General features: G+C 44.9%; 1 protein-coding gene across 2 annotated transcripts in view; it reads right to left on the bottom strand.

Moving 5' to 3' along the window:
• The window catches only part of MEGF11 (multiple EGF like domains 11), a 194,554-nt gene that overhangs the window by 18,436 nt on the left and 151,884 nt on the right, over positions 1-24,234 (bottom strand). For both annotated transcript variants that reach the window (XM_059858705.1, XM_059858704.1), the window contains exons 12-18: positions 17,816-17,962; positions 15,158-15,292; positions 11,803-11,931; positions 8,831-8,959; positions 8,009-8,137; positions 5,407-5,535; positions 5,034-5,267 (exon numbers count right to left, since the gene is read on the bottom strand). In XM_059858705.1, the coding sequence (XP_059714688.1) occupies positions 5,034-5,267; positions 5,407-5,535; positions 8,009-8,137; positions 8,831-8,959; positions 11,803-11,931; positions 15,158-15,292; positions 17,816-17,962 (1,032 nt within the window). The remainder of the gene's footprint in view (positions 1-5,033; positions 5,268-5,406; positions 5,536-8,008; positions 8,138-8,830; positions 8,960-11,802; positions 11,932-15,157; positions 15,293-17,815; positions 17,963-24,234) is intronic.

Below are 24,234 nucleotides of genomic sequence, written 5' to 3' on the forward strand. Positions count from 1 at the left end.
GGGAAATGAAGTGCTGGGCTGGCTGCTTGAGCACATCTTCACCTTTACTGGAGGCTGGCAGCAATGGGTGAGGAAGGACAGGGACCTGGGGTCCCCAGCCACCATCACCTCCTCTCCTTGCCCTCTGCATTCTCCTCTGCCTCTCTCTGAACATGCACTTTGCTTTGCTGACATCTTGTGGAGGTTTAGATTGAGCCTAATTTACTGCAGAATATCCTGTTTCCAAGAAGGGGGTTTATCTGCAGGGTGTCTTACATAAGGGCTGTGGCTCAGGGCTCAGGGGAAGCTGCTCCTGCATGTGCAGCTCTGACCAAGCACTGCTTTTCTGCTGAAACATGCAATGAGATTTTCGAGGTCAGCTCTCTTTTGTGCTAAGTGCAGAGCCTTTGAGACCCAGCTGGTTTCCAGAGCTGCTGCTGACAAATGATCTCAGATCAGGATGTGATTCCAGAGCTGAAGTCTTTGCATTGAACATCTGTCAGCCAGGCTGCCAGGGCTCTGCCATCTCCCCCAGCTACAGCTCTGGGACATTTACAATCAAACCAGCAGGAAACACATCTCTCTTGGGCTCTGCCAGTGGGAACTGGGGCTGGAACCCACCCTTCATGTCAGCGTGTGCCCCCCACCAAGACAGCTTTGAGCCTGCTCAGGGGGCTGGGCTCAAGGGCCTGTCCTCCCTCCCCACAGCCCACAGTCCCAGTTAAACAGGACACTTGCATCTGAGTCTTTCTGCTCTGAAAGTGTGGGTGGATCCAGCTCTGCCTTTTCCCTCCCCTTACCCACAGGCTGTGGGCCAGGACCAGCTGGAGGAGCAGGACCTGTGGCTCTGCAGTGGGATTTGAGGTGCTCACTGATGTCACCAGGAACCACCTGAGACAAGGTGAGTGCTCACCCAGCTCAGCTGGCTGGAGCTTGTCCTCTGCACCCAAAATGAGCTGCAATAAAACTCTACCAGAGTGCTCTACTACTTAGCACAGTGTTGAATTAATGACTCTGAGCTTGTACACATCCCCCAAAACCCTTTTCTTCCCTCCCTTGCACGCAGCACCCTGAACTCAGAATTATTCCTGCTACACCCTTCCCTCTGGTCGATACTTAAGTAGCCACCCAGGCTGATTTACCTTGATAGCACAGTCCATTTTCTACACATTTATTCATGAAGCTCTTGTAACTGCTGGCTGGAAATACATCAAATTCAAATCTAATGCTATCCCTGTTAAAAAAAAAAAAAAAAAACCAAAAAAAAAAAAAAACCAACAAAAAAACCCCCAGCCCACAAAAAATCTCTCTCTTCCCAAAGGTGAGAATTTTATTCTGGTCTGAACAGCAAGGAAAGACACATATGCCTAAAGGAAAGGGAATCAGACTGAGCTCCTGCTCTGAGCCTGGGCTCTGGGGTGCCACAGACAGCATCTGTCCCCATCCTGCAGGACAGTACTGTGGAAACTGGGCCCTAGCCCAGCCACAAAAAAGGGAATAAGTGAGCACTCTGCAGTAAATACAAACCCAGACTTCTCAACTGCTAAATGGAGCTGCTTCCTTCTCTTTGTGTGGGTCTTCTCTGCCCACACAGTGTCAGGGAGACAGGCTGAAGGCTCCAAACAGGAGGGTTCACTCTGCCACCTCCCACCACCCATCATCTGCAGATCATTTCTGGAAGTGTCTTGTCTAGGCTTCAGGATCCATGATGCTTTATTTGTGTTGTTTGCTTAGCTCTTGGCTCTCAGCAGAGGATTCACCCATACCAGAAAGTTTGCCAAGACCTTGACAAGACCTCAAACATCACTCCAGCCCATGGCCAAGTCTTTGTGAAAGTCCCACTAAGAAATCTCTGCTGCTCTCCAGCACTGCCACACAGTTTTCCCTTCTGGCCCCATCTCCTTGAACTAAACAACCTGCACTTTAAAATCTTTTTTGGATGTAGTGCACTGCTCTCAGGCTGGGGAGCACCATTTTGATTTCAGGTTTATTTGGGAAAGTTTGCTCTTGGATCCATGTGCTGTGGATAAGCCCTCCCAGAACAGGTGGTTTTCTTCTCTGGCTGCTGGGCAAAGTGTGTGTTCTGCTGCCACATCCTTCATCCACAAATGCAAAAGAGTCCCAGGGCTGCCCAGGGGGTTCCCCTTCCTCATAATCTCTCTCACACATATGCATGGATTATCAGCCTCACAGGAGCTGAGGACCTAAAGACCAAAAACACCCTCCAGAAATAAATGTGCTGGAGGAAATTGCTGCCTGCAGGAGCTAGGGATCTGTGTATGTGGCTCTATTCAGAAACAACACCACCATTACCCAAGTAAGAGTAAACAGGCAAAAGAACAACTGTTGATTCAGGAGAGCCATAATGTCACAGCCACAGAGGGCTGGATGCTGCAGCTATCCAGGTGGAATTCTTGCCAAAGTACCTGGGTTTACATGGGATTATATCCATTGGACAAGCACATCTCCATGGTATTCTGCCCTTAATCCACAAGCAAACCTGCAGGTGAAGGTTGGAATCCCTGTTCCCTCTGTGCAATATTGCTGCTGATGCCTTGAGAAGGCTGACCCAGAGCAGAGGCTGGACAGAGCTAAAGAATAAAGTAGGGATTTATTAGGAGGCCTCAATGGATCCACCTTGGGCAGCACCAGAGCCCAGCCAGGGCTGCACCCAAGATGACCCAAAATGGTCCCAAAATGCACGGCCGGGCACGGGGTCTCTCCCTGGGATCAGCTCTGCTCCATTGGCACCTTGCAGTTCATTGTCCCAGCCCAGCTTTGGCCCAGGCACTCCCACCCTGCTTGTTTTTCTCTCTCCAGCCCACAGGGTTTGTGCTCCTGGGCTGAGATTTGGATTGTTTGTCCTTAGTGCCCAGCTGGAGCAGGAATTGTTTTGTCTCCCTGCTCTGTGCACAGAGCTCACCAACCCTCATGTGAAGCTCAGAAGCACAGACTAAAGCAGCACAGAATGTGAAAAATATAAAAGCTAAAACCTGAGGCATCACTGCTGTCCTTCAGCATCCTCTGTAACACACCTGCCCTCAGACACACACGTGTTGTCTTGCCAGCCACATCTTCCTTTTCTGTGAGCTTGTCTCAGATCCCCCTCCCCACTTTCTGCTGAGGGAGGTGCACAGCAGCACCTTTTCCTGCCTCTCTGCTCCATGCACAAGAAGCAGCATTGGTAAGGCCAAACTTGGGGCAGTTACTGAAAGTCTCAGTAGGGGAAAGTACTGGAGGACAGTCAGGATTTGGCAGGGAGTTTTCAGAAGCTCTTGTCTAGAATTTTTAAATGCCCTTCTAAAAAGAGCGAAACCCAAAACTTGAAACAATGCTGGTACCTACAGGCAATTTATAATGAGCTGAAGATGGAGCAGTGTGTTTCTATCTGCTTAATCTTCCTCTGCAAGCTCAGATGGCAGAGTTTTCCAAGGGGAAGGAGGGAGAAAACTGTCCTTGTGACCTCCAGAAGGAGATGCCTGACCCGCAGCTTTTTGAGTGATCCAATTTCTATTGCTAGAAGGACTGACAAAGAAAGTAAGAGGAAAGAAAAGGCCCAGTCTCTGCATCCCCATCACTGACTGAGGGGAACAGGGAAGAACCATTATCCAATTCCTTTCTAGAGAAGCCCATGAAACCCCCCTGGCCTGGTGCTGTTTGAGTTTGTGAGGACCTGGTATTCAGGGTTTTTACAAACTGACCTCACACAGAGCAGCAATGCCACAAGGGCCAGAGCTAAACTCCCAGCCCAAGGACCAAAAGAGATCCCAGGTTCAGTGCAGATGAGGGATGTGATCTCTCAGCTATTTAGGATGGGCCAGCAAAGCTAAAATTTAAAAATAAGAAGGAATGAAAGGAGCTCCATGATAATTTCTCCCCCATTTGTAGCTATCAGAAGAAGGAATGCTCTAGTGAGTGGTCTAGATATGAAACTAGTCAATGGTGTTCAGCAGAGAGCCATGATGTGGGACACACCATGGCAGGAAAATGTCCCTGGCACGAGGACTGAAGTCACTGTGCCATGAGAAGCTCCATGACTGAGTTCCAGGTATTACAGCAGCCAGGCATCACTGTCATTGGCTTAATGGGAGAGGCTCCTTCCAGGCACATCCTTGGCAGGGAAGTCCATAAAAAGCTTCCAGCTGTGCCACCCTGAGACAGCAGAGAAGCCAAGAGGCCTCAAAGATTTAGAGCAGAAAGAAAAAGACACTGCAGGCCTGGGGAAGCAGAGCTGCTGGGCCAACCTCTGCTGCCCCAGGGACTTGTATTCACATGGACTTGGAGTTTCAGCCATTTAAAAGGAAGAGAACAAGTCAGAGAGCAGTAAACCCTGAGAAGATCCCCACTGAGACAGTGGAGAAACCAGAAGGAAGTAAAGCCATCTCCTGCCTGGCATAGTCCCTGATATTGGCCAGAGAGGAATGAGTAAGAAGGACAGCACTGAAAAGGAGATCACATCCTCCAAAATTTAGACAATCTGTTAAGAAAAGCTGTCCTCCACAGCAGGGGCAGAGGACAGAAAGAAGGAAGAATGCTTTGATCCTGAAGAGCCTTCCTCTTTCCCTCTCCTGCTTTCCTCAGCTCCTGGGAAGATGATTCCCACCAGCTGCCTACATGACAAGGACTGGTCTGCACACAGCAGAGGGTGACAGCAAACAGACACCTCAAATCACAAACTGCAGCACAGACAAAACCAAAACCTTATGACTGACCCAGCCAATCCCATTCCTCAAACCAAAAAAGGCTTCCCAAGGCTTCACAAAGGGAAACATCTCTGCACTGCAACAGGAATGCACGTGACTCAAAATTCCATGCAGCATATTTCCTGCCTAGGTATATCCCATATCAAATTCCACACAGAAAGCAGCTTAAATCAGTTTTATATTTGCTTTCCTGTCCCATTTATGTGTTTAAAGATCACGGCATTCTGAGGAAGAATGGAAGTGTCATTATTTCTGAGGCTCGATAACACGTGTTACACATCACAGAAACTTGTATTTCCCCAACAGACAGGAATATGAGTCTGGATTTGATTAACATAAAAAGACCCTTACCAGAAAGTGAGTAATCTGTATTAGTCATCCTCATGGCTGGAGTGTAAGATACACTTGGCATGTCATGGCCCTTCTCCTTCTGTTTCCGTCGATACCACACAAAGAGTGCCAGCAAGACCATAATAATTAGAAGGAGAATAATAATTCCAATGATTGCTCCCACTGAGTGCCTCTCTGATCCAAGAGCAGGGCTAATTTTAGTATAGGGGTTTAATTCTTCCATCATAAGAGCCGCTGTTAAAAGTAATTCATAACACACTGTAAATTGAATCGTGCATTTCATTTTTGAAACACTGTATTTTTTTAAGTACACCATTGGAGAGGGGAAGAGAGAGAGGGAGAGAGGGATTTTATAGAGAGAATTCCACTGTACCTTGATCACATCGGATTCCCTTGAAGCCTGGACTGCAGTAGCAAGTGCCTGTGACGTGGTCACACGTTGCATTGTTCATGCACTCACACAATTGTTTGCAACCATAACCAAATGTTCCTGGAGAGCACTCTGGGGAGCCAAAGAAAAACATTGGAAAGAATTCTACTGTTTTTGGGAATGGGCACAACACTTGCCATGGGAAATTCAGTAGAGAAGTCTCCTTGGTTTTAGGATCTCCAGGATAACACCCTAATGTGAAACTATTATTAGTCTGAAGCAGGAGCCAAATGCATTCTATGTGCAGTTTGTTACTTATTAAGCTGTAACTTTCTGGAAAATTCATAGAATGAAATCAATGATGGGTACAAAGGCTTTAGAAGGCTTGATATATATTACAAATGTTCAGAGTTTAACAGAGCTTGAGCTCAGAGGCTGTAGACAACAGAGCTCAACATTCTTCCCCAACCTGCCTGTTTAATTTTTTTGGGGGGGGAGTTGCAAAGAAAAGTTTTAATGAACCTTTATATGAACCATACAGCCTTTACCAAACAAACCCCACATGCTTTCCTACTCATCCCTACAGTGCCAGGATGGGCACTGGTAGGGATGAGTAGGAAACAGAATAGGATAGAATAGGATAGGAATGGAAGATTGTAGGTGGAAATTCAGAACTGAGCCTCTGAATGGTTTGATTTTATCTGCTTCAGTGTCAGGGTTCCTAATACAGAAGGAATTTCTATCCTGTCTTTGTGTTTCTATCAAAGACTGAATGTCCAGCTGAGAAATTTATTCATGCAATTACCATGATGGGCTATTACAATAAATCTGTAGGCAGCTTACTGTACTTCTGGAAGCACTGCTCAAGAATAAATTGAAAGAAATAATGTCTGTCACTTACTTCCATGGAGAAGCTGCATTACTGAGAACATGCACCCTTGCTATGATCCTGTGGAATATATTGTTCAAGATGTGACTCCTTGTGTGTCACTGCACATGTTTTTCATTGCATAACATCACCTCCCCAATGTCAGCCTCAAAGTAGCTTCTGGTAGCCAAAACTTAATATTAAGTACAGAACCATAGCCAGTATCTGTTTATTGATTTGCAGTGTGCACTAGAATTGTATATTTAATCTGTTGGTACTCAAACAAAGAAAAAATAAAATTATTACAATTAATGCTCATTCTTTTATTAGCCTGCAGCCTACTTAAAATGAATAAGGCCTAAATTTTGGGACTGCACCACAGAAATGATGCCTGCAATTAAGCATTTCATCTGCAATGCAGTGTGACTGCCCATTCAGCAGGATTTGGAGAAGGAAGGAGCCTTAATGAAGAGATTCTTTTAGATTAAACAGTAGAAAAACAAGTAAATAAATACATTTGTAGTGTAGAAGAAAGCCTCAGGCTTTATACTTGGGTCAAATCATAAAGCAGCTCCTTTTATAAAATCTGCTATTGTGCAGTTCTTTGTGGGATTCTTTAGTTTCCTATTTTGATTGTGGCTGCAGTGAAGAGCATCCCCAAATTCCACTAAGCTGGTCACTTACAGAGTTACACTGGTGCCATGTGCAATCCCCCAAGAGCACACAAATTTGGCCCTGAGATATTCACTTTGCTGAATGCAAGTGTGTGCAAAACCACATTTATGAATTAAGTTGCATGCACAAATACATCCATAAAGATCCACATAGCAAGCTACAGTTAAAAAGTTTTCCCTTGCAAATCTGGCAGGAATGTTACTGAATTACCTTACTGCCAAAAAAAAGTGAGGGAACCCTGTGGAATTACTGCCTTGGGAAGATGAGGTGGATTTCATCTGTGTTTACAACCCCAGTAAGTGGGTGAGAATTTCCTTGGGAAAATTACTGCACTGGACAAACACACACACAGAGCACATCCACTTCCCAGGACCCTCATTCTGTGTTCTTCTCAGAAGCCATTTGGCACAGCCTGCTAAATATTTCAGTGGGACATGGACAACAATTCCAGGAAGACATTTAGATCCCTTGCACATGAATTGAGGTTCATTGGGAAACACTCACTGCTCAAGCTAAACAAAGACCCTTCCCAAAATGGCAAGCAACCTTGTTTCCCTTGATCTGCTTTCATTGTAAAGATGAATCTTTATTTGGACCACGTCTACATCATAACTTCTGTGGGAAAGCCCCAGTATTCTTTGGAAGGCAGAGAGCAGAAAGGACTTGTTCCTTTTAACCCTTCAGTCTTTATGCCTTGGGAAACCTGGGCTGCTGCTCTCAGCACCATTAACAAGGCTGGAGGCAGCTTTAGGGCTGGGTGTGCATTAATCAGGTCCAAGTTGTTTGGGAAGGCCCCACCCAGTCAGCACTGAGTGCAGTGATTTGCTTTCTCTCACTAACTTTAGCCTGGGAATGTAAGGCCCAGTTTGCAGGGATTCACGAATTTCTTTATGCTCAGACTGTCCACTTTTCCAGAGGTGCCCTCCCCTCCCTATGCATTACATAAGGTGCCTGAGGTCATTGTCCTGCTGACATCAGCCCTCATTTGAGAGCCAGTTTGTGCAAGAATTGTGAAACAGCCCTGCTCTGGAGCAGGAGGGCACTGAGGGGGCTGGTACTCACTCTGCTCACACTGTTTGCCTGTGAAGCCCGTCCTGCACGTGCACTGCCCGGTGATGTGGTCGCAGTCGGCTCCGTTCTGGCACTGGCACACATTGGCACAGTTCTTCCCATAAAAAGCAGCTGGGCAACCTTTCAGCAAGCAGAACAAGGAAAGAGTAAGAAATCAGCTGAAAGTCAAACTCAGATGTGTTATCAGCACAAACTATGTGGGCATATAAATCAATGGATTTTCAGCCTCTGTATATTTAATGACATTTATTTGATGGTCTAAATGCAGAGATACTGTGACAGACAATTTTCTTGAAGTAATGTTTCTCATCTTTACAGAATTGCCTCTTAAGTGTTTCAGAAGAATGAAAACTTGACCCATCTATACAAACTACATTTTCAAGAAGTGAAAGAAGATGCTAAACAGAACCTCTCTGCAAGACCAGGGATCAATCAATTATTTGCAAGTGAAAGAACCTTCTTAAAAGGCTCACCAGAATTGGATCTCCTCTTTCATACCAGTAATTTGGCACTAGGGTGAGAAATCTCTACCATTTTCCTAAATCAGACCATAAATACTGGGGCATTAACAAGCAGGGACACTGACTGTGCAAATTCTAACAATGAATCAATAATCTAAATGATTTTCCCCTCCTTTACCGAGCACCAAAGGCATAAAAAACCTTGGAAACCTTCAGGACTATTTTCTCAGGGGTGATGTGAGGTTATCAGGAGTAAGGAGCATGTGGTTTTCCAGGGAAAACTGCAATACTTGGAAGAGACACGAGGTAGCAGCACATACTTTGACAGATTCCCTGTCTCTGAAAGGCTTACGCTGAGTGCAGTAGAGCCCCGTCCAACCATGGGTACATCTACATTCTCCATCGTAGGGGCTGCACAGTGCTCCGTTGTGGCAGTTGCATGAATGAAAGCAATCAGGGCCCCAAAACCCAGTGGGACAAGCTAGGAAAATAAAAAACATTTGTCAGCTGACAAAAAAGAAAGCAATGACACTGTGTTAGTGCTGTGGAGGAGCAACAATAAAGGGAGAACCCGTGAGACACCAGCAAGGCAGAACCTCGCACTGCTGAACTTGGCAGTGACTCCTGGGCAGTGACCAGTGCTCCCTGGGCAGTGACCAGTGCTCCCTGGGCAGTGACCAGTGCTCCCTGGACAGTGACTGGTCCTTCCAAGGCACCAATTGCTCTCCAAACCCTGGTGCCACCCTGTAACCTCTCCCTGGCACAGGGATTTCTGGCAGCAGGTCAGTGGAGGGGATTTTGCCCCTCTGCCCCACTCAGGTGAAACCCCACCTGCAGAGCTGCCTCCAGCCCTGGGGAACAACAGCAGAAGGATTTGGAGCTGCTGGAGCAAGTCCAGAGGAGGTCACAGAGATATTGCAAAGGCTGGAGCCCCTCTGCTCTGGAGCCAGGCTGGGAGAGATGGGAATATTCAGTTTGGAGAAGGCTCCAGGGAGAGCTCAGAGCCTCTTCCAGGGCCTAAAGGGGCTCCAGGAGAGCTGGAGAGGACCTGAGACTAGGGATGGAGGGACAGGACACAGGGGGCAGGGATAGATGGGATATTGGGGAGGAATTGCTCCCTGTGAGGGTGGGAAGGCCCTGGCACAGGGTGTCCAGAGAAGCTGTGGCTGCCCCAACCCTGAAGTGTCCAAGGCCAGGTTGGACACTGGGGCTTGGAGCAACCTGGGATGGGGGAAGGTGTCCCTGTCCATGGCAGGGGTGGAATGGGATGGGCTTCAAGGTCCCTTCCAACCCAAAGCATTCCAGGATTCTGTGACTCCATGATCCCCTGTGTGGGGCAGGAGGCAGGATCAGGTCTTTGCTGCTGTGAACCAGTGACCCTCAACACGACCCCAGTCTGTGCTGGGGCCACTCTCCATGCCTCACTGGCATTATCTGCAAGGACAATTTAAGCAGGGTTGCAAGATATAGAGGTAATTTAATTTTCTTTTTGACATGCTGGAATTCTTGCATAATAAAGCCCAGCTATTCAGGTTTACTTTGCTATGCAATCAACCACTAAAATTACCACATTCATTTGAAGCACAGAGTGCTACTCCAATCATGAAAAAAAATGTAAAGAAAACTTCTTCCAGTATGAATTCCCATCCACAAATTCAGATTGCTATTGTTGTTGGGGGGCTAATATTAAATTAAAATCTCTGGGTCTATTTTATATTTCAACAAGTACAATATTAATACATTAAAAAAAGTTATTGTAAGCCTCCCTCCAAAAATGAATGCAGTAAGTTACTGTTATTAGTGCCAGACTAAAAGATCTGAAATTATGATAGGCCTTCAATATAACAACTATATTTTTGCTTTAAAAAGCACTTTCCATTGCTTCCTGCTAAAGACATGAATTAATAAGGCACAGTTCCCAGGAAACCTGAAAGTACAGACACCAGGCCTATTTCCATGGATGCCAATGGCTCCATGGATGATAAATGGAAGTTTCTGGCATTTGACAGACACCTCTAAAGCCAGAATGAATGGCCAAAAAAACCCTGCCATGACGTAAATCAAACAAAAGGTCACTGGGCTCACACAATGTAAAGCTGAGCAGGGTTTGGCCTGAAGTGTTTGTGCTATAAGCAACCAGAAATACTTTTCCAATGCTGTTCTAAGGCAGAGCTGCAGGGGCTGTTAGTGAATCCAGAACTGGCTCTGGAGTTGGAGCTAAAATTATCTCCTGAGCAGCTCCAAGTCCAGGTCGTTCCAGGTTAAGGGGAGCACAGGGCCAGAAATAGCCTGGGAGGGGAGGCCAGGTGCCCAGGGAGCCTGGAGTGGGACAGGGTCACCTTGCTCCCTTTGTGTGCAAGGAGTAGCTGAGCAAAGAGCCACGTCCAGACCCCAGAGTGCCAGGTGCTGCCTGCTAAACTGCTCCTGCTGCCCTGGCCGGCCTCGCTCGGTAAGGAAAACCATCTTTTTTCAAGGTTAACAGACACTAACAGACATTTCCCAATTAGATGGCTAAATATAATGAGGAATATGTGCAGCTTTCTGTCTTTTTTCCCTTTTTTTCCCTGCTGCTTTTGAGTGACAGCAATATTCTGCCTGTGGAAGACACACAATAAAAGCAAAATTACAGCCGTCTGTTTTTATCCGATTCCTGCTTTATCACTTGGAGTTTAATATATTTTACTCTGGAATGCTGTCTAATATGCTAGTTGTATCCTGAATATGAAGTAACATTTCTGAATGATCGGATATTGCCTCCCCCTGTGATCTAGCTTCAATTAAGGGATGCTCTCAGGAAATGACACTTTGGGATCAGCAAATGCCAATCTTCTACCTGGGCAATTTTCAGAAAGAAATCCTTCATCCCTACAAGGCCACATTGACTTTTACAATTAAATTACATTTAATAGAAATATTTCAGCTACCTAATTTCTCAATTCCAGGGATTTGGTACATGAAAACATTTACTGGTTAATAATGTCTAAATGTAATAGCTGAAAGAAAATTATTTCAAAAAAATAAATAAAAAGGAATCCAGCTAGAAATTAAAAGGGAGCATGGAGCTTTCTTTTCTGATAAGAGCTTGTGACCTCCCTTTCCTGGAATAAAAGCCAGTCAGGGCTTCTTCAAACTCCAAATGCAGAAACTAATTCCATCCAAAGCTAACTTAGATTAATTAATAGAAATCTGCTTTAAAGAGAGTAAGGCACTGGCTGCAATACAACAGGGATTTCCCCAGAATCTGTCTTTAACTTTCAGAAAGCACTAAACAACCACAGAAAGAGGATATTTGAAGGCAGAGGTGGCAGATGCCCCCTGGCTTACTCTGGGAGCAGTCCATGCCTATCCAGCCCGGGAAGCACTGGCAGGATCCGTCGATGGGGTTGCAGGTCCCGTTCTCGGTGCACTGACACACCTCAGCACAGTCCTTCCCAAACCTCCCACTGGGACACACTGCAAACACAAGGCACTTTGCTGCAGCCTCTTCAAAGGGAAGGGGAGGAAATCACAGGACTCAACATTTAGCAATTAGAGATAAAATTAATTACAACAGTTTTTCTTTGATGAAGGAAAATTCCTCTGGAAAGCAGGAAAAGTATTCGAGCCCATTTTGCTTGCATCCCAGGAGTAAAAACAATAGGAAAAAGTCATATCAAAATCCATTTTTCTGCTGGAAAGTTAAGCTAATATAGTCAGAAGATTGCAATTATTGAAGGGCAATATGGGAGGATTACAAGAGGAGAGACAAAACAGAGAAGAGGGGTCATTAGGAGAGGAAAAGAACTAGAAAACCTTAGGAGAATTCAGTGAGTAGCAGCCACAAGTGAGTGGCTGGGACTGATCTGGTTTCCAAGGATTTTATCTATATTTATATTTGTGTATGTTATATATCTGTTTGACTGAGAGCTATTTCACAAATGTGCTGCATCCCAACAAAATCAGCACCTCTCCCTGTGTGTCCACCTAGGTGAAGCTGGAAGAAAAGAAACTCTCAATTTTCTTCCAGAGTCATCTTCTCACATCCTAAGCACAGTGACAGGAAACTAATAGACATGTAGATCTTCAGCCTCCCACCAAATTATTGGAAATCTTTAACGTTAAAGTTGATGGAAAGCTCTGCTCAGTAACAAATGAAATGTTTCATTTCTGGGCTCTTATTGGCTGTGTTCCCTGACAAAAACAGATGTATTTTCAAAACAAGATAAAACATACAGTCCATCTTTGCAAAGAGTGTAACAAATGGAACTGGACTTGGATCCTGGTAAGTAATAGCGATGTCAAAAAAGTGATTAAGGCACTTCCCTGAATTATGCAGCTGTTTCACCACTGCAGCCTCTCTCACTTTCTCAAAGGTAGTCTCTTCAGGTGACCTCAATCTATCCTGACTGTGAATCAGCCACAGATTGAAATCCTGAGCTGTGATTCATTGGCTTTTATATAATATGCCATCCTCTGCTCTTACAAGAGCAGAGTATTGTTTTCTGCTTGTGTTTCTATAGACTATGGACTTATCTGTGGGAGTGGATAAAGCTGGGTTTGGCTTTCACACTGTGAGCTAAACAGAACTGTTCCTAAGTGAAAAGAGATAAAACTAAACACAATACACAGCCAGGATGGAAAGAATACACAAAGAGAGAAGGAAAGCAGAACCCTCCTATCACAGCCAGCAAACACTGAACTGATCTGTCAGCCCTGGCTCCTGGACAGGCCACACCATTATTCCCTTCCAGAGCTCCAGGCACTGTTTTATGGCATCTTTGAGATGGAGACAGGCAACAGCACCTTGATGAAGGCTGGGGTTTGTATGTACAAAAAATGGAACTCTCAAAGGACTTCCTTCGAAGAGGAGCTGATTTGCTCTGCACCATGGAACACTGATGGATCAGGGCAAGATCTGTGATCCAAACAGAGCTGCTGGCAAGGGGACCAGGTTACACTTTGGTGCACACCAAAGGCAGAGCTGGCAGAGGGGTTCCCTCCACAGGAGCTCCCCTTGTCTCTGGGAAATGGGATGATGCCCTCTGGAATGTCAGCACAGAGGGATGACAAAATGGTTTTTCTCCCTTATTTAAACAACCTGGTTGTGGACTGACAGAGAGACTCTTGTGAAGATGTGAGATCCAAATCCAAGCTCTTCTTAAATGTCTCAATCATTTTTAGAGAGCTGTAAAACAAGGCCTAATGCTGCTTTCTTCAGCAGCAGCCTGACTGTACAACACAGATTGGGATGTTAATTAGCTGAGAAAGCTCTGAAGTGAGACTCCCAAAGTCCCTGTGGGATGTCAGGTGTGTTCTAGCAGTGATAACAAGTTATTATCAACCCATCTCGCTCTGGGATTGTGAAAGATATTCAGAAAACAGCTGTTCAGTTGTTTGCAGCTTGGAATCCTTGGCACAACTGAGTCAACCTGTGCAGGTTTGGGGGTTACACAGCTCCTCACATGCACATACTGCTGGGGGAAGAATGTTCCTGCTGCCAATGGCACGAGGAAATGAAAATTCCAAAGTGAAATCTTCATTTCACGTTTTTCTAATGGAAAATTAATTAGCATTTTTCTTTCTACAAAATAAAGTTACATGTTAACTCATTATGACAAACTGCAACACAAATTGATTTTAATTAGGACATGAATATTTTAAGATTAATTTGCTAGATAGATCAACATTTCAAAGTAAAACCAGAAGTGCTGAACATCTGAGCAAAAATAAAATAGTTTTCTTAAGAGGATAATTAGACCTGCTTATGCTTTGAAATCTGGCTAACGTTTCACATAAAATGGACAAATTCACTGAAATACGTTCATTTTAATAAATTAATTGGTGTAATGTTTAGTTGACTATACAGCACAGGAAAAAAAACCCCATGGTTCTATTTAATCTATGTTTAATGATTTTGGGTAACTGCTGCCTGCAATCCCAAATTACTGAAAAGCAGGTCATTGGAAGTGTCACTCAGTTCTGGCAGGGATGGTGACTTCACAGGGGCAGCGGCCACCACAAATCACTTCTTTTAAATATCTGTGTAGAAAATACCCACTGCAGTGTGCAGCAACTGAGAGTGCAGAAGGCTGAGGGATTTTGTGGGTATTTTCAGGCTGAAAATGACACCTGGAGTTAAATGTGGAACTTTGAAAGGTACTGAAAGGTGATGGGTGTTCGGGGGAGCTGAAGTTCCTCTTCACTTGTGAACATGACCTCACTTCTCTGCCTCACTGCAAACTTTCCTGTCTCCTGCACTTGTGTCCATGGTTTTAGCCATTCCCAGCCAGGTCCTGCAGAGTCAATGAGGTTTTCTGCACGACTGGTGTTTGGGATTGTTCACCTGAGCTGGCCTTGACCTTAACCAGTACCTCCCTGTCCTGCTGCAAAGATCACAGGAAGGTGCTATCAACATTCAGGTGAGGACAGGCTGAGCAGCAGGAAAAATGAAGCCATTGGATGCTGATGTATTTACAGCAGGTGTCTCATTCCACAGCCATTTCAATCCAGTGTGGCAGAGCTGGATTATTTATGAAACCAGGAGCACATCGTATTTGCAAGAGGGTGACTGAGTACCTGTTTGCATTTTCTCTCTGAAGGAAAGATTTCCTCGGGATCTAAACTGCAGGAGCAAGTGAAAAAGGCAGGGAGCAGGGGCTGGGCTGGCTGCAGAGCCGCAGCGCCGGCAGGGAGGCGGTACCTTGGTTGCAGAGGGGCCCCGAGAAGCCCGGCAGGCAGTCGCAGAGCCCGGACACGTGGTGGCAGGGACCATTGCTGTGCACGCACTGGGGACACGGCTGGCTGCAGTGGTGGCCGTAGAACCCGGGGGGGCAAACTGAAAACAGAACAAACCAAGCTGTCACGGCTTTTCCAACGTTTTCTCATCACTCCGAGCTGGAGAATTCTCTGTCTTAATCCCAAACCAATTTTTCTTAATTTATCAAGCACAATTTTGTGGACAGCTGAAATGATGAGGCCTGTTGGATTGTTCCAAAGTGCAGGCTCTGGTAAGACTGCTCCTGTGTTCAAACATTCCCACCTTCCTTCCTCATGGAAGTCCTTGGCTGTTTAATACCACAGCAGAGTTCTCAGCAGCCTCTCTCTCTCAGGACACTCATTTGAGTCTCTCTAAGCTGGACTCTTTGACAAAACAGGAGTTTAAGATGTTTGAGACCTCACAGCAGATATGGTTAACAACACACATTCCAAAGATTTTAGGCTAGATAGGAAAAGAGAGAATGGCATACATTTACAGACAACAGAAGCTCAGAAAGATGGAAACTGAGTCCAGAAATCAGAGAAGGTGTATTAGGAAACAATATTTTATGTCAAAACCACTGTGCCAAAAGCTGATTTCCAAACCTCTCTGGTGCAATGCCTGTGCTCAGCTGGGAGGAGCAACAGCCATCAAGCGATGAACAGAAGCCAATAATGGTAATTATGTAACACCATGCAAAATCACCTGATTTGAATCAGTAATCACATCAAATAACTGAGTAAATTTGTAATGAATTGTGTGCTTATTTTGCCTAAAACCTGGATTGAAACTATTGCAGATTTGTGCATCAGTTATGGAATCAGGATTATGGCTCGGTATCTCTTCTAAAAGCAGAGTTTTGCTTCTAAGAGCATGTAGAGTGAAAAAGCATCCACTGTCCAAACATTCACTGCAATAGATAACACAAAGAAATGTTAAATTGCAGTAAGTGACAGTAAAAATAACTTTATATGTTTTTATTTTTACTCCTGTGATTCTCTGTTCTATAGTTCTGGCTCAGTGGTTACTAAATCATGTCTGTTCTATTTTTCCAGCAAATGAGAATTTTCTCATGGACTGTATGTTCTCAGAGGGTGTCAGGCTCTTACCCCACTGCACATTTCCAGCTGGAGCTTAGCTGACAGGTTGGTTGATGATGCAGTAGCTATAAAACAACCTGGATCATTCCTGGAGACATTTCTGCAGGCTTAAGAGCACTAAACCATCCCAGTGTCTCATGTAATCCTGATTACACAGACAGAACAAGTTGGCTGAGTATCATCTTCAGTATCATCCTCAGCTCTGCCTTGTAATAAAACAGCCTAAATCCTGTTTCTAAATGAATTTCTAAGAGAAAAATGTGGATGATTTTGAGAACAAGCTTTGCAAGGGCTCCTGTTCACCAGGTATTCTTGAGCCCGAATCCCAGAAAAGAGCTGGAAGCAAGCTGGATTCCCAGGCCAAATACTCACAGAGGCAAGAGCAGAAGCATCCACAGGACCCCTCTGCTGTCCCCCCAGTGGGGAGGAAGAGTTCTCCCCATTAGATCCTTAGCAAACATCCTCAGGGAGCAGCCTGATTCCTGGGCTTGCAAACTGGGCACAAGGGTTGCTCTTGTAGCCTGTGTGCCAACAGCTGATAGAACTAGGCTGGGTTTTTTTCATCTCAGAAAGGTCAGAAACTATTAACTTCTGGAAGTTTTGCACTCTTAAGGTTTCAAATTTGTAAAACATTTTCTTCCTCATCTCCTTGAAGCTCTGAGCTCCACATTTTAGCCTTGGAGAGAGGTTTTACAGCTACACAGATATGCTGAAGCACCTGGAAATTGGGGTTTATAATGGAGATGCTTATAGGCCATTAACTACAGCAGTGCTAGAGGTCATCGTTATAATGGCTTTAAATAAAAACTGTCAGCTACAAATTATTTTTAGAGATGAGTGTGTTCTAGTGTCAAGTGTAACTGGTGAAATCAAAGGGGATATATGAACTGGGCATGCAGAATGTCTTACAGCAAGAGGAAGAAGAAATGCTGAGCAGAAAACAAAGACCAATGCACTTCTTGTTTACATGGGAAGATGGCTGGTGTAGGTTGGATCAGTGAATCAGGGTCCCTGTGGGGCAAATGCAGCTTCCCAGATAAAGCAAATGAGAGGATTTTTATCTGCTTGGTACATTTTAATATGTAGCAGCAGAGCATCAAACAGGAGCTATTTTGGGCTGCTGTGTTTCTTTTTCTGGCATACAAGAAAACATTGCCTTGTTATTTTGATGCCAACACTCATCCACTTGTCGTGATATGATGGGTGGTGGCTGACTGTTAAACAGGTCTGACTTCACTGCAAACCTGAGTCCTGCCAGCTTTGGCTTGGAAGGGTGCTGCTCCTCCTTCCAGGTCACCTGTGACCTCCAGGTGTGATCAGAAGAAGAAACACAAGGCACAGCTCAGTGCAGGAGAGTTCTTGATGAAGGAGCATTTCCCAGGCTCTTTTGCCCTCAGGAAGTCATGAGCTAAAGCAGCTCAGAAACTGTGGATTTGTCTGTCTGGTGTCACAAAGGAGCATTTCTACCTGCCTTGCTTCTGCCAGCTATGGAAAATCTTACTTCTCTGGCACAAGGGCCCTCTGTATCCCGGTGCACAGTCACAGGTTCCATCCTCAGGGGAGCAGGATCCCCCGTTCTCACAGCTGCAGGAGATGGAGCAGTTGGGTCCCCAGCGGCCCTGGGTGCAGATGTTGTCACAGTGGATGCCTAAGGACACAAAGCCACACGTTAGCCTTCCCACAACTCTCACTCTGCTCATTGATCAAAGAAATGCTTGGCTGGACTGATGCCTCACGGTTCCCCAGAGCCAGCGAGGGATCTGGGAAGGAAACAGCTCCTCTTTTATCTGCTTAATAAAGTGAAAATTAGGAAAATGCCAGAGAGGTGAATTCTGTAGGTGTTGGTGGCCGCCTGTTCAGTCCTCAGCACCATTAAAGAAACTCTGCATGTCATCCAAGAGATGAAGGTCAGGAATTGCTTTAAAGTCACAAAATAGCTCAAATAAGTGGTCTGGAAATAGGCAGTTGATTGAAGCCTGATTACTTACCTGTTGTGAATTGGACGACCATAAAAAGAAAAATCAGGATTTTGCAAAAACATGTTCAGTATTTGGATTCTTGAACAGAAGTAAATTAAACTCTATTTTGTGTTCTGTTCCCTTCCTGGCTTAAACCCCTGTGCTCTGGTGTTTTGTGCACATAGCCCACATCTACCCAGAACTCCCCAGTTCTGTGTGAATGAACTGAGTTCTGATCCAGCAAGTGGCCATATGTGAGCACAGGCTGAGCATTTGCATGTCAAATGGAGACTGAGACCTGCCAATCCAGCTCCCAGTGCTTCCCAGGGTGCTTGTTTGATATTTACTATTATGAAGAGCAAAGCTTGGAAACTGAAAGGAGCACACAGCCAGGAAACTTAACACAAGGCTTCTGGCATGGTTTCAACTGGCTTTGTTTAAACTGGTGACTTTTAAAAACAACCTTGTGCCACGGCTTGTCACATAGAAATGTGATTGAAGGAGCTGATCCTGCACACTGTGTCTGAGAGGCTCTCACTCCACTGGAATAAAGCAGTACCAATACTTGCAATTATCAGGGCTATTTGCATGATCAAGGGCTCCTTGGATGGGTTTGCAGAATCGTGAACTAAGAGGGACATTGAGCAGTGCCAGCTGCAGGGAGTGGCACTGGCAGAAACATCTAAGAACAGCAGAAATGGATCAGAGACTGGCTTGGAAATTTTTCTTAGAACATGACCCCAGTGGGAGCCTGGCCCTGAGATTGGGGGTACCCACATACCCCAGCTGGGCTTCCACCCTCAACCTGAGATGTTCTTCTCCATCCCCAACCTGAGATGTTCTTCTCCATCCCCAACCTGAGATGTTCTTTACCACCCGTGCACATGTCCCACTGCACAATGGGATCAAAGCAGCCCAGGGGTTGGATTAGTGCAGCTCTCTGCAGAAATACAATCCCAATCATTTCCTCCACCTCTGATAACTTCAGCTGGATGCTGGAGGTAATGCTGCATTTGGGGAGCTGTGATCTGTACAGTCACCAAACTCTGAGCATTATTAAATCAGCTGAAAGTCATTATAAATACACTTACAGTGCAGTTTCAAGTTGGTTTTATAAATCTCTGAAGTTAACACAGTACGAAATACTGCAGAGCCAAAATTTCCCTTTTCTGAAGATTAATCATACAATTATAATGTCCCTTCCTAGAAAATCTTAACCAAGTCTGGCAAAAGCACAGTTTGAAATGTGATTTCTAGTAATACATGATCTTAGCTTTATTTATAAAGAGGCATGGACCATTCTGTACAGCTTAATAAAAAACACATTAAAATACAGTAAAAACTTAATACAAGCTCAATTCTTTCATATCCAAGTAAATAAATCTGAAAAAAGGGACTGTGAAAAGAGACATTTGTATTAGTAAAATCAAGAAAAACCATTATTTTAAGAAATTATTTTAAAGTCTTCCGTGCTCCCTTTGAAATCAAATATATCCTTGGATTACTTAAACAAGTGCTTTGTGGGTGCATTTATGTCCTTTATCCACAGTGCTCTGAAATTAAAAAGTCAGAAAATAAATTGTAAATAAATAAACCAATAAATAAATGTGGTTTGTATTTATAAATACATATATATGATCATTTACAGCCTTGAGGCTCAGTGTGAGCTCCCTGAACTGAAATTCAGACACAAACACAGAAAATTGTGCATTTTTTTGTCCCGACTGCAGCATTAAAATTACAATTCTGTCGTCGTGGATGGTCTATTTATAAATGGGGACAATTAAACAGCATTATTTCTTGTCTCTTTTGACAAAGTTTGGGGAAGAATGACACTGACTCTTTTCTTGTGGAAGGTGCCTGAATTTGAATGCCAGGGCTGTTCCTGCAGCAGCAAAGCCCTTCCTTTGGTAATGAGTAATGAGGGATGTCTTTCCTCTCCTAACGAAGGCAATGAGTCATTGTGGAGCTGATTGCTGTAGCAAAAGGGAAAGGGGAAAGGGAACTTTCCAGGAGCCACTGGCACCCATTACAGCCCTTCTTTATTTGTACATTTCCAGAAGACAACCGAGATGGTGCCGCAATCAGGTTTTATTACTTTTTATGCTCCAAGTTAATTCTCATGGAAGACTTCATTTTTGAAGGCTCCTACAAGCATTGAATTGCAAATATAAATGAGAAGTTAAAATTGCATCTGGACATGCAAGTCTTATGGAATTGTGCTGGAAAAAGCACCTTAATTTTACAATTCCCTAACCTGACAGCATGTGAAGGGGGAGTCTATCCCTCCCAGCTACTTTACAGTCAGAGTCAGTGAAGCAGCAAGATTCTGTAATGTAAAACTTTAATATTTATTTAGGAACTTGCTGATGAACATTTCTGATAAGCAATTAGTTTTCAATTTCCAGAACTACAAGAAATGCTGAAGTTGACACACCTCTGTCCTACCTCGTGTTACAACCGCAGATTCCTAATTTATGAACAAAGTCCTGGTTTCACATGCATGGTGTAGAAATTAGGAAGACAACTATCAGAAGTCCTTGAAGCTGCAGGAAGCAGTTCTATACATAAACTCTATTGCCTGGATACCAGGGAATTATCTGCCAGCCCGAGGCTGTGGTTCACAATTGCAGACACTGGTATAAAATTACACTTCCAAGACCTTTTTAAACAATGTTCTGGGGGTGAATTGTAAATGAAATCCACAAAACTTCTAAAATTGTAGTTATCCACTGGACATGGGTAAAAGATCTGCACTTTTGCAGTAAGGCAGAGCCCAGGTAAGAGCAGAGCCCGCTGTGGCTTTAATTCAGTCTGTGAAACAGCAGCCACAAACTCTCCATGGCCCAGCAGGGATTTGGGTATTGGATTCCTGCAAGCACTGGCTGCTTTCCAGTGGGATTCCCTTTGGACTGCTCTGTACATGGCATTTAGCTGACAGTCCCAGGAGTGCCTTCACTCCCTTTTCCCCACACCAACCTCCTTTGCACACATGGTGGGGAGGAAAACCAGCCCTGAGGGCCTGAATTACTGTGCAAAACACAAACTGGGCTCTACTCAGCCCACCAGAGTAGTCACAACTGCACTGTTCCAAGGGACAACCACACAGGAGAGCTGCTCCAAACTCCTGCCCCTCCAGGACAATTTCCTACCAAGTGTCCAAGTGGCTGCTGGCTGGGACATGGGGAATATCTGGGGTAACTCAGGCCAGACTCCCCAAGGTGAAGCCATTTGGTTGGGCAGGGATCTTCCAACGTGGAGCTGCAGACAATCCTGATAAAGGAAAGCAGCAGGGAGAGAGGTAGAGGAGGAAGAGAATCCCAGAATCTCAGAAAGGTTTGGGTCAGAAGGGACCATAAAGCTCATCTTGTCCCACCCCCTGCTGTGGGCAGGGACACTTTCCACTGTTGCTCCAAGCACTGTCCAGCCTGGCCTTGGACACTTGCAGGGATCCAGGGGCAGCCACAGCTGCTCTGGGCACCTGTGCCAGGGCCTCCCCATCCTCACAGGGAGGAATTTCTCCCCAGTATCCCATCTAACCCTGCCCTCTGGCAGTGGGAAGCTGTTGATAGAAACCTGTGTCTGTCTTACATGGAGCAGTTTCAAGTTTGACCAGATGAAGTCAGTCCTTGTATTCAAATTTACAAATCAACTGTGATGGATTAATCCAACATCCACACAAGCATCAGGAAAAGGAGCAAGAAAAAGAAGAGGAAAAACCCCCCAAGCCATACAGCTGGGATGTGAGGCATCTATTGAAGAGCTCCTTCACAGCCTGCTTCTGTTAATAATCTTCAGTGGCTCCAAGTTTGTCAAAGTAATGCAGATTTAGTGCTGCCCAAAACTACATCATGCTGAAGGACTTTGGAGGGTAAAATTCCAGAAAGCCAGGCATAAGCAGAGCTCCCTTTTTTCCCTCTCCAGCTTCTGCAATTGCACTCGTGCTTGGGGATTACGTCTCTGGCTCTTAATAAAGCTGCCATTGTTTCTCTGCTGTGTCTCTGGACAGTTGGGAACTAATACTCCAAACACAATAAAAGAGCAAAAATGGACGCAATAAATGAGAACCAGTGGCCTGGTTTTGACCACTGCTATCCCCCTGACAGTAGCCTCTGCAGCAGTGCCCAGCATCTAATTATTTTTCAGGGATGTAGGAATTTGATAAATTATAGGATGTAGTTCCCTCCCCCCCCAAGTACTTTAATTTTACATCTACCAGTGTATAACTGTAATTATTTCTCTGAATAAGATCTTCAGCTTTTTTTTCCCCTCAATAGTCCCAATCTAAAGACAGATGCAACATCAATTAGGAATGACAGGAATGATTTCAGCAGACATTTGAATCCAACACAAACATTGTGCTCTCCTCCACCTGTCTTTCAACATGACATGAAGTCATAATAATCTCTTATTTCTGGCATTTGAATAGCTTTGGAAAGAGCTGCTTTTTATGCAAAAATAGGCACTGGATTTACGCAGGCAATGCTGTGGAGGCCTGAGGTTTGGTGAGTCACGCTTGGCTTTGATGTGGAATGCTGGTGGCTCGTGTCTCTGGCAGGATGGATCCCCAGTGCTGGCTGGTACCTGCTGACAGGGTACCCCACCCAGCACACACCCTCCAGCTGATGCTGCAAGGCTGGCTGGGGTGGGAGGGTGTGGGCAGGGGCCAGCAGGGAGTTGAAGGTACTGGGAACAGCTCTGGGAATGTGTCAGTGGCTGTGACCTCTGGAGCAGGCTGCTCCCTGGTGGGCACCCTCCCTCTGGTCCCTGTCCCACCTGCAGGGATCCCACTGGCAGCACCCCCCACCCAGCCCAGGTGGCAGTGCCAGGGGCAGAGCCAGAGGCCACCCAGGTCCCCCTGAATCCTGCCTTGGCCTCCTGGTTTGTACATTCATTTCTGATAATGACTGCAGTAATCACACACGCATGTTTTCTTTAACCTTGTTCTCTTGTCTTTCCCTGATATTCTCATTGCTGCTACACTTCTGTTGTCCCTATAAATTCTATTTAAATTGTATTTGAGGTTAGGTCCATGTGCTTTCCTAAGCAGAGACTCTTCTGCTGCTTCAGTCTCTAAAAGACAGCTCACTAAGAGCACAAGGAAGAACTGTCCAAGCTGTGGCTCAGCTGCTCAGAGGGGCCATCACAGAGCATGAACAAGAGTTCACAAAGAATTCTTGATGCTTTTCCATCACTTTTTGCATCTTTGTATTTATTCCTACCTGAGGCAAACCCTGAAGTATTTGACTCAGAGCCAGTCAGAAGCACCACAGCACAATTCCTGACAGCTCAGCATTTAAGAATGCTGAAGAATGAAAAAATCAGTGTGGGGAGGGCAGCAGATAGAAGAAAACATAAAGGGATCTCTCATAAAATTAAATGGAAACATTAAGAATTGATGGCTGCTCATCTAGTCTGCAAATAAGCTATTTTTGTTTTTATATAGTGAAACTACTCAGCAGAGAACAGCAGCCACACTCACATTATCTATCAACCTCTGTGGTGTTCTCAAATGCTTTTTTTCACTGATTTCTTTTCCAAACTGGTGCCATGGAGCCCTTTCTTCTCTTGCTGAGCATCATTCACCAGTGGATTCAGAGGGGCAACTCCTGAGTGTACCAGCCCATCAGTCTAAATGAAAGCTCCATGATCTGGTCCTAAAAAATGAAGAATAAGTTCTTTCCTGAAGCCAGTGAAAAATTCTACATTGTCCCTTCTCCCATCTGTGCAGGGGCGATTTATGCAGCCATTAATGTAAGTGTTTTTCTGCAAGTAATACACTTAGAGCCTAATGCACCTCTGTGCAGCTCTAATCCTACCCCTATTTTTAATTATCCAGAGAAATCTCCAGGTATGAATCACCCAACCCGGGGAATTGATGCAATAAAAGCTTTTGAGGCAAGAGATCTACCTCACAAGAAATTAGGTAAGTCAAAATGTTTGCTAAAGTAAAGGATGATCT

Source organism: Haemorhous mexicanus, chromosome 13, assembly GCF_027477595.1.
Source record: "Haemorhous mexicanus isolate bHaeMex1 chromosome 13, bHaeMex1.pri, whole genome shotgun sequence".
Classification (NCBI taxonomy): Eukaryota; Metazoa; Chordata; class Aves; order Passeriformes; family Fringillidae; genus Haemorhous; species Haemorhous mexicanus.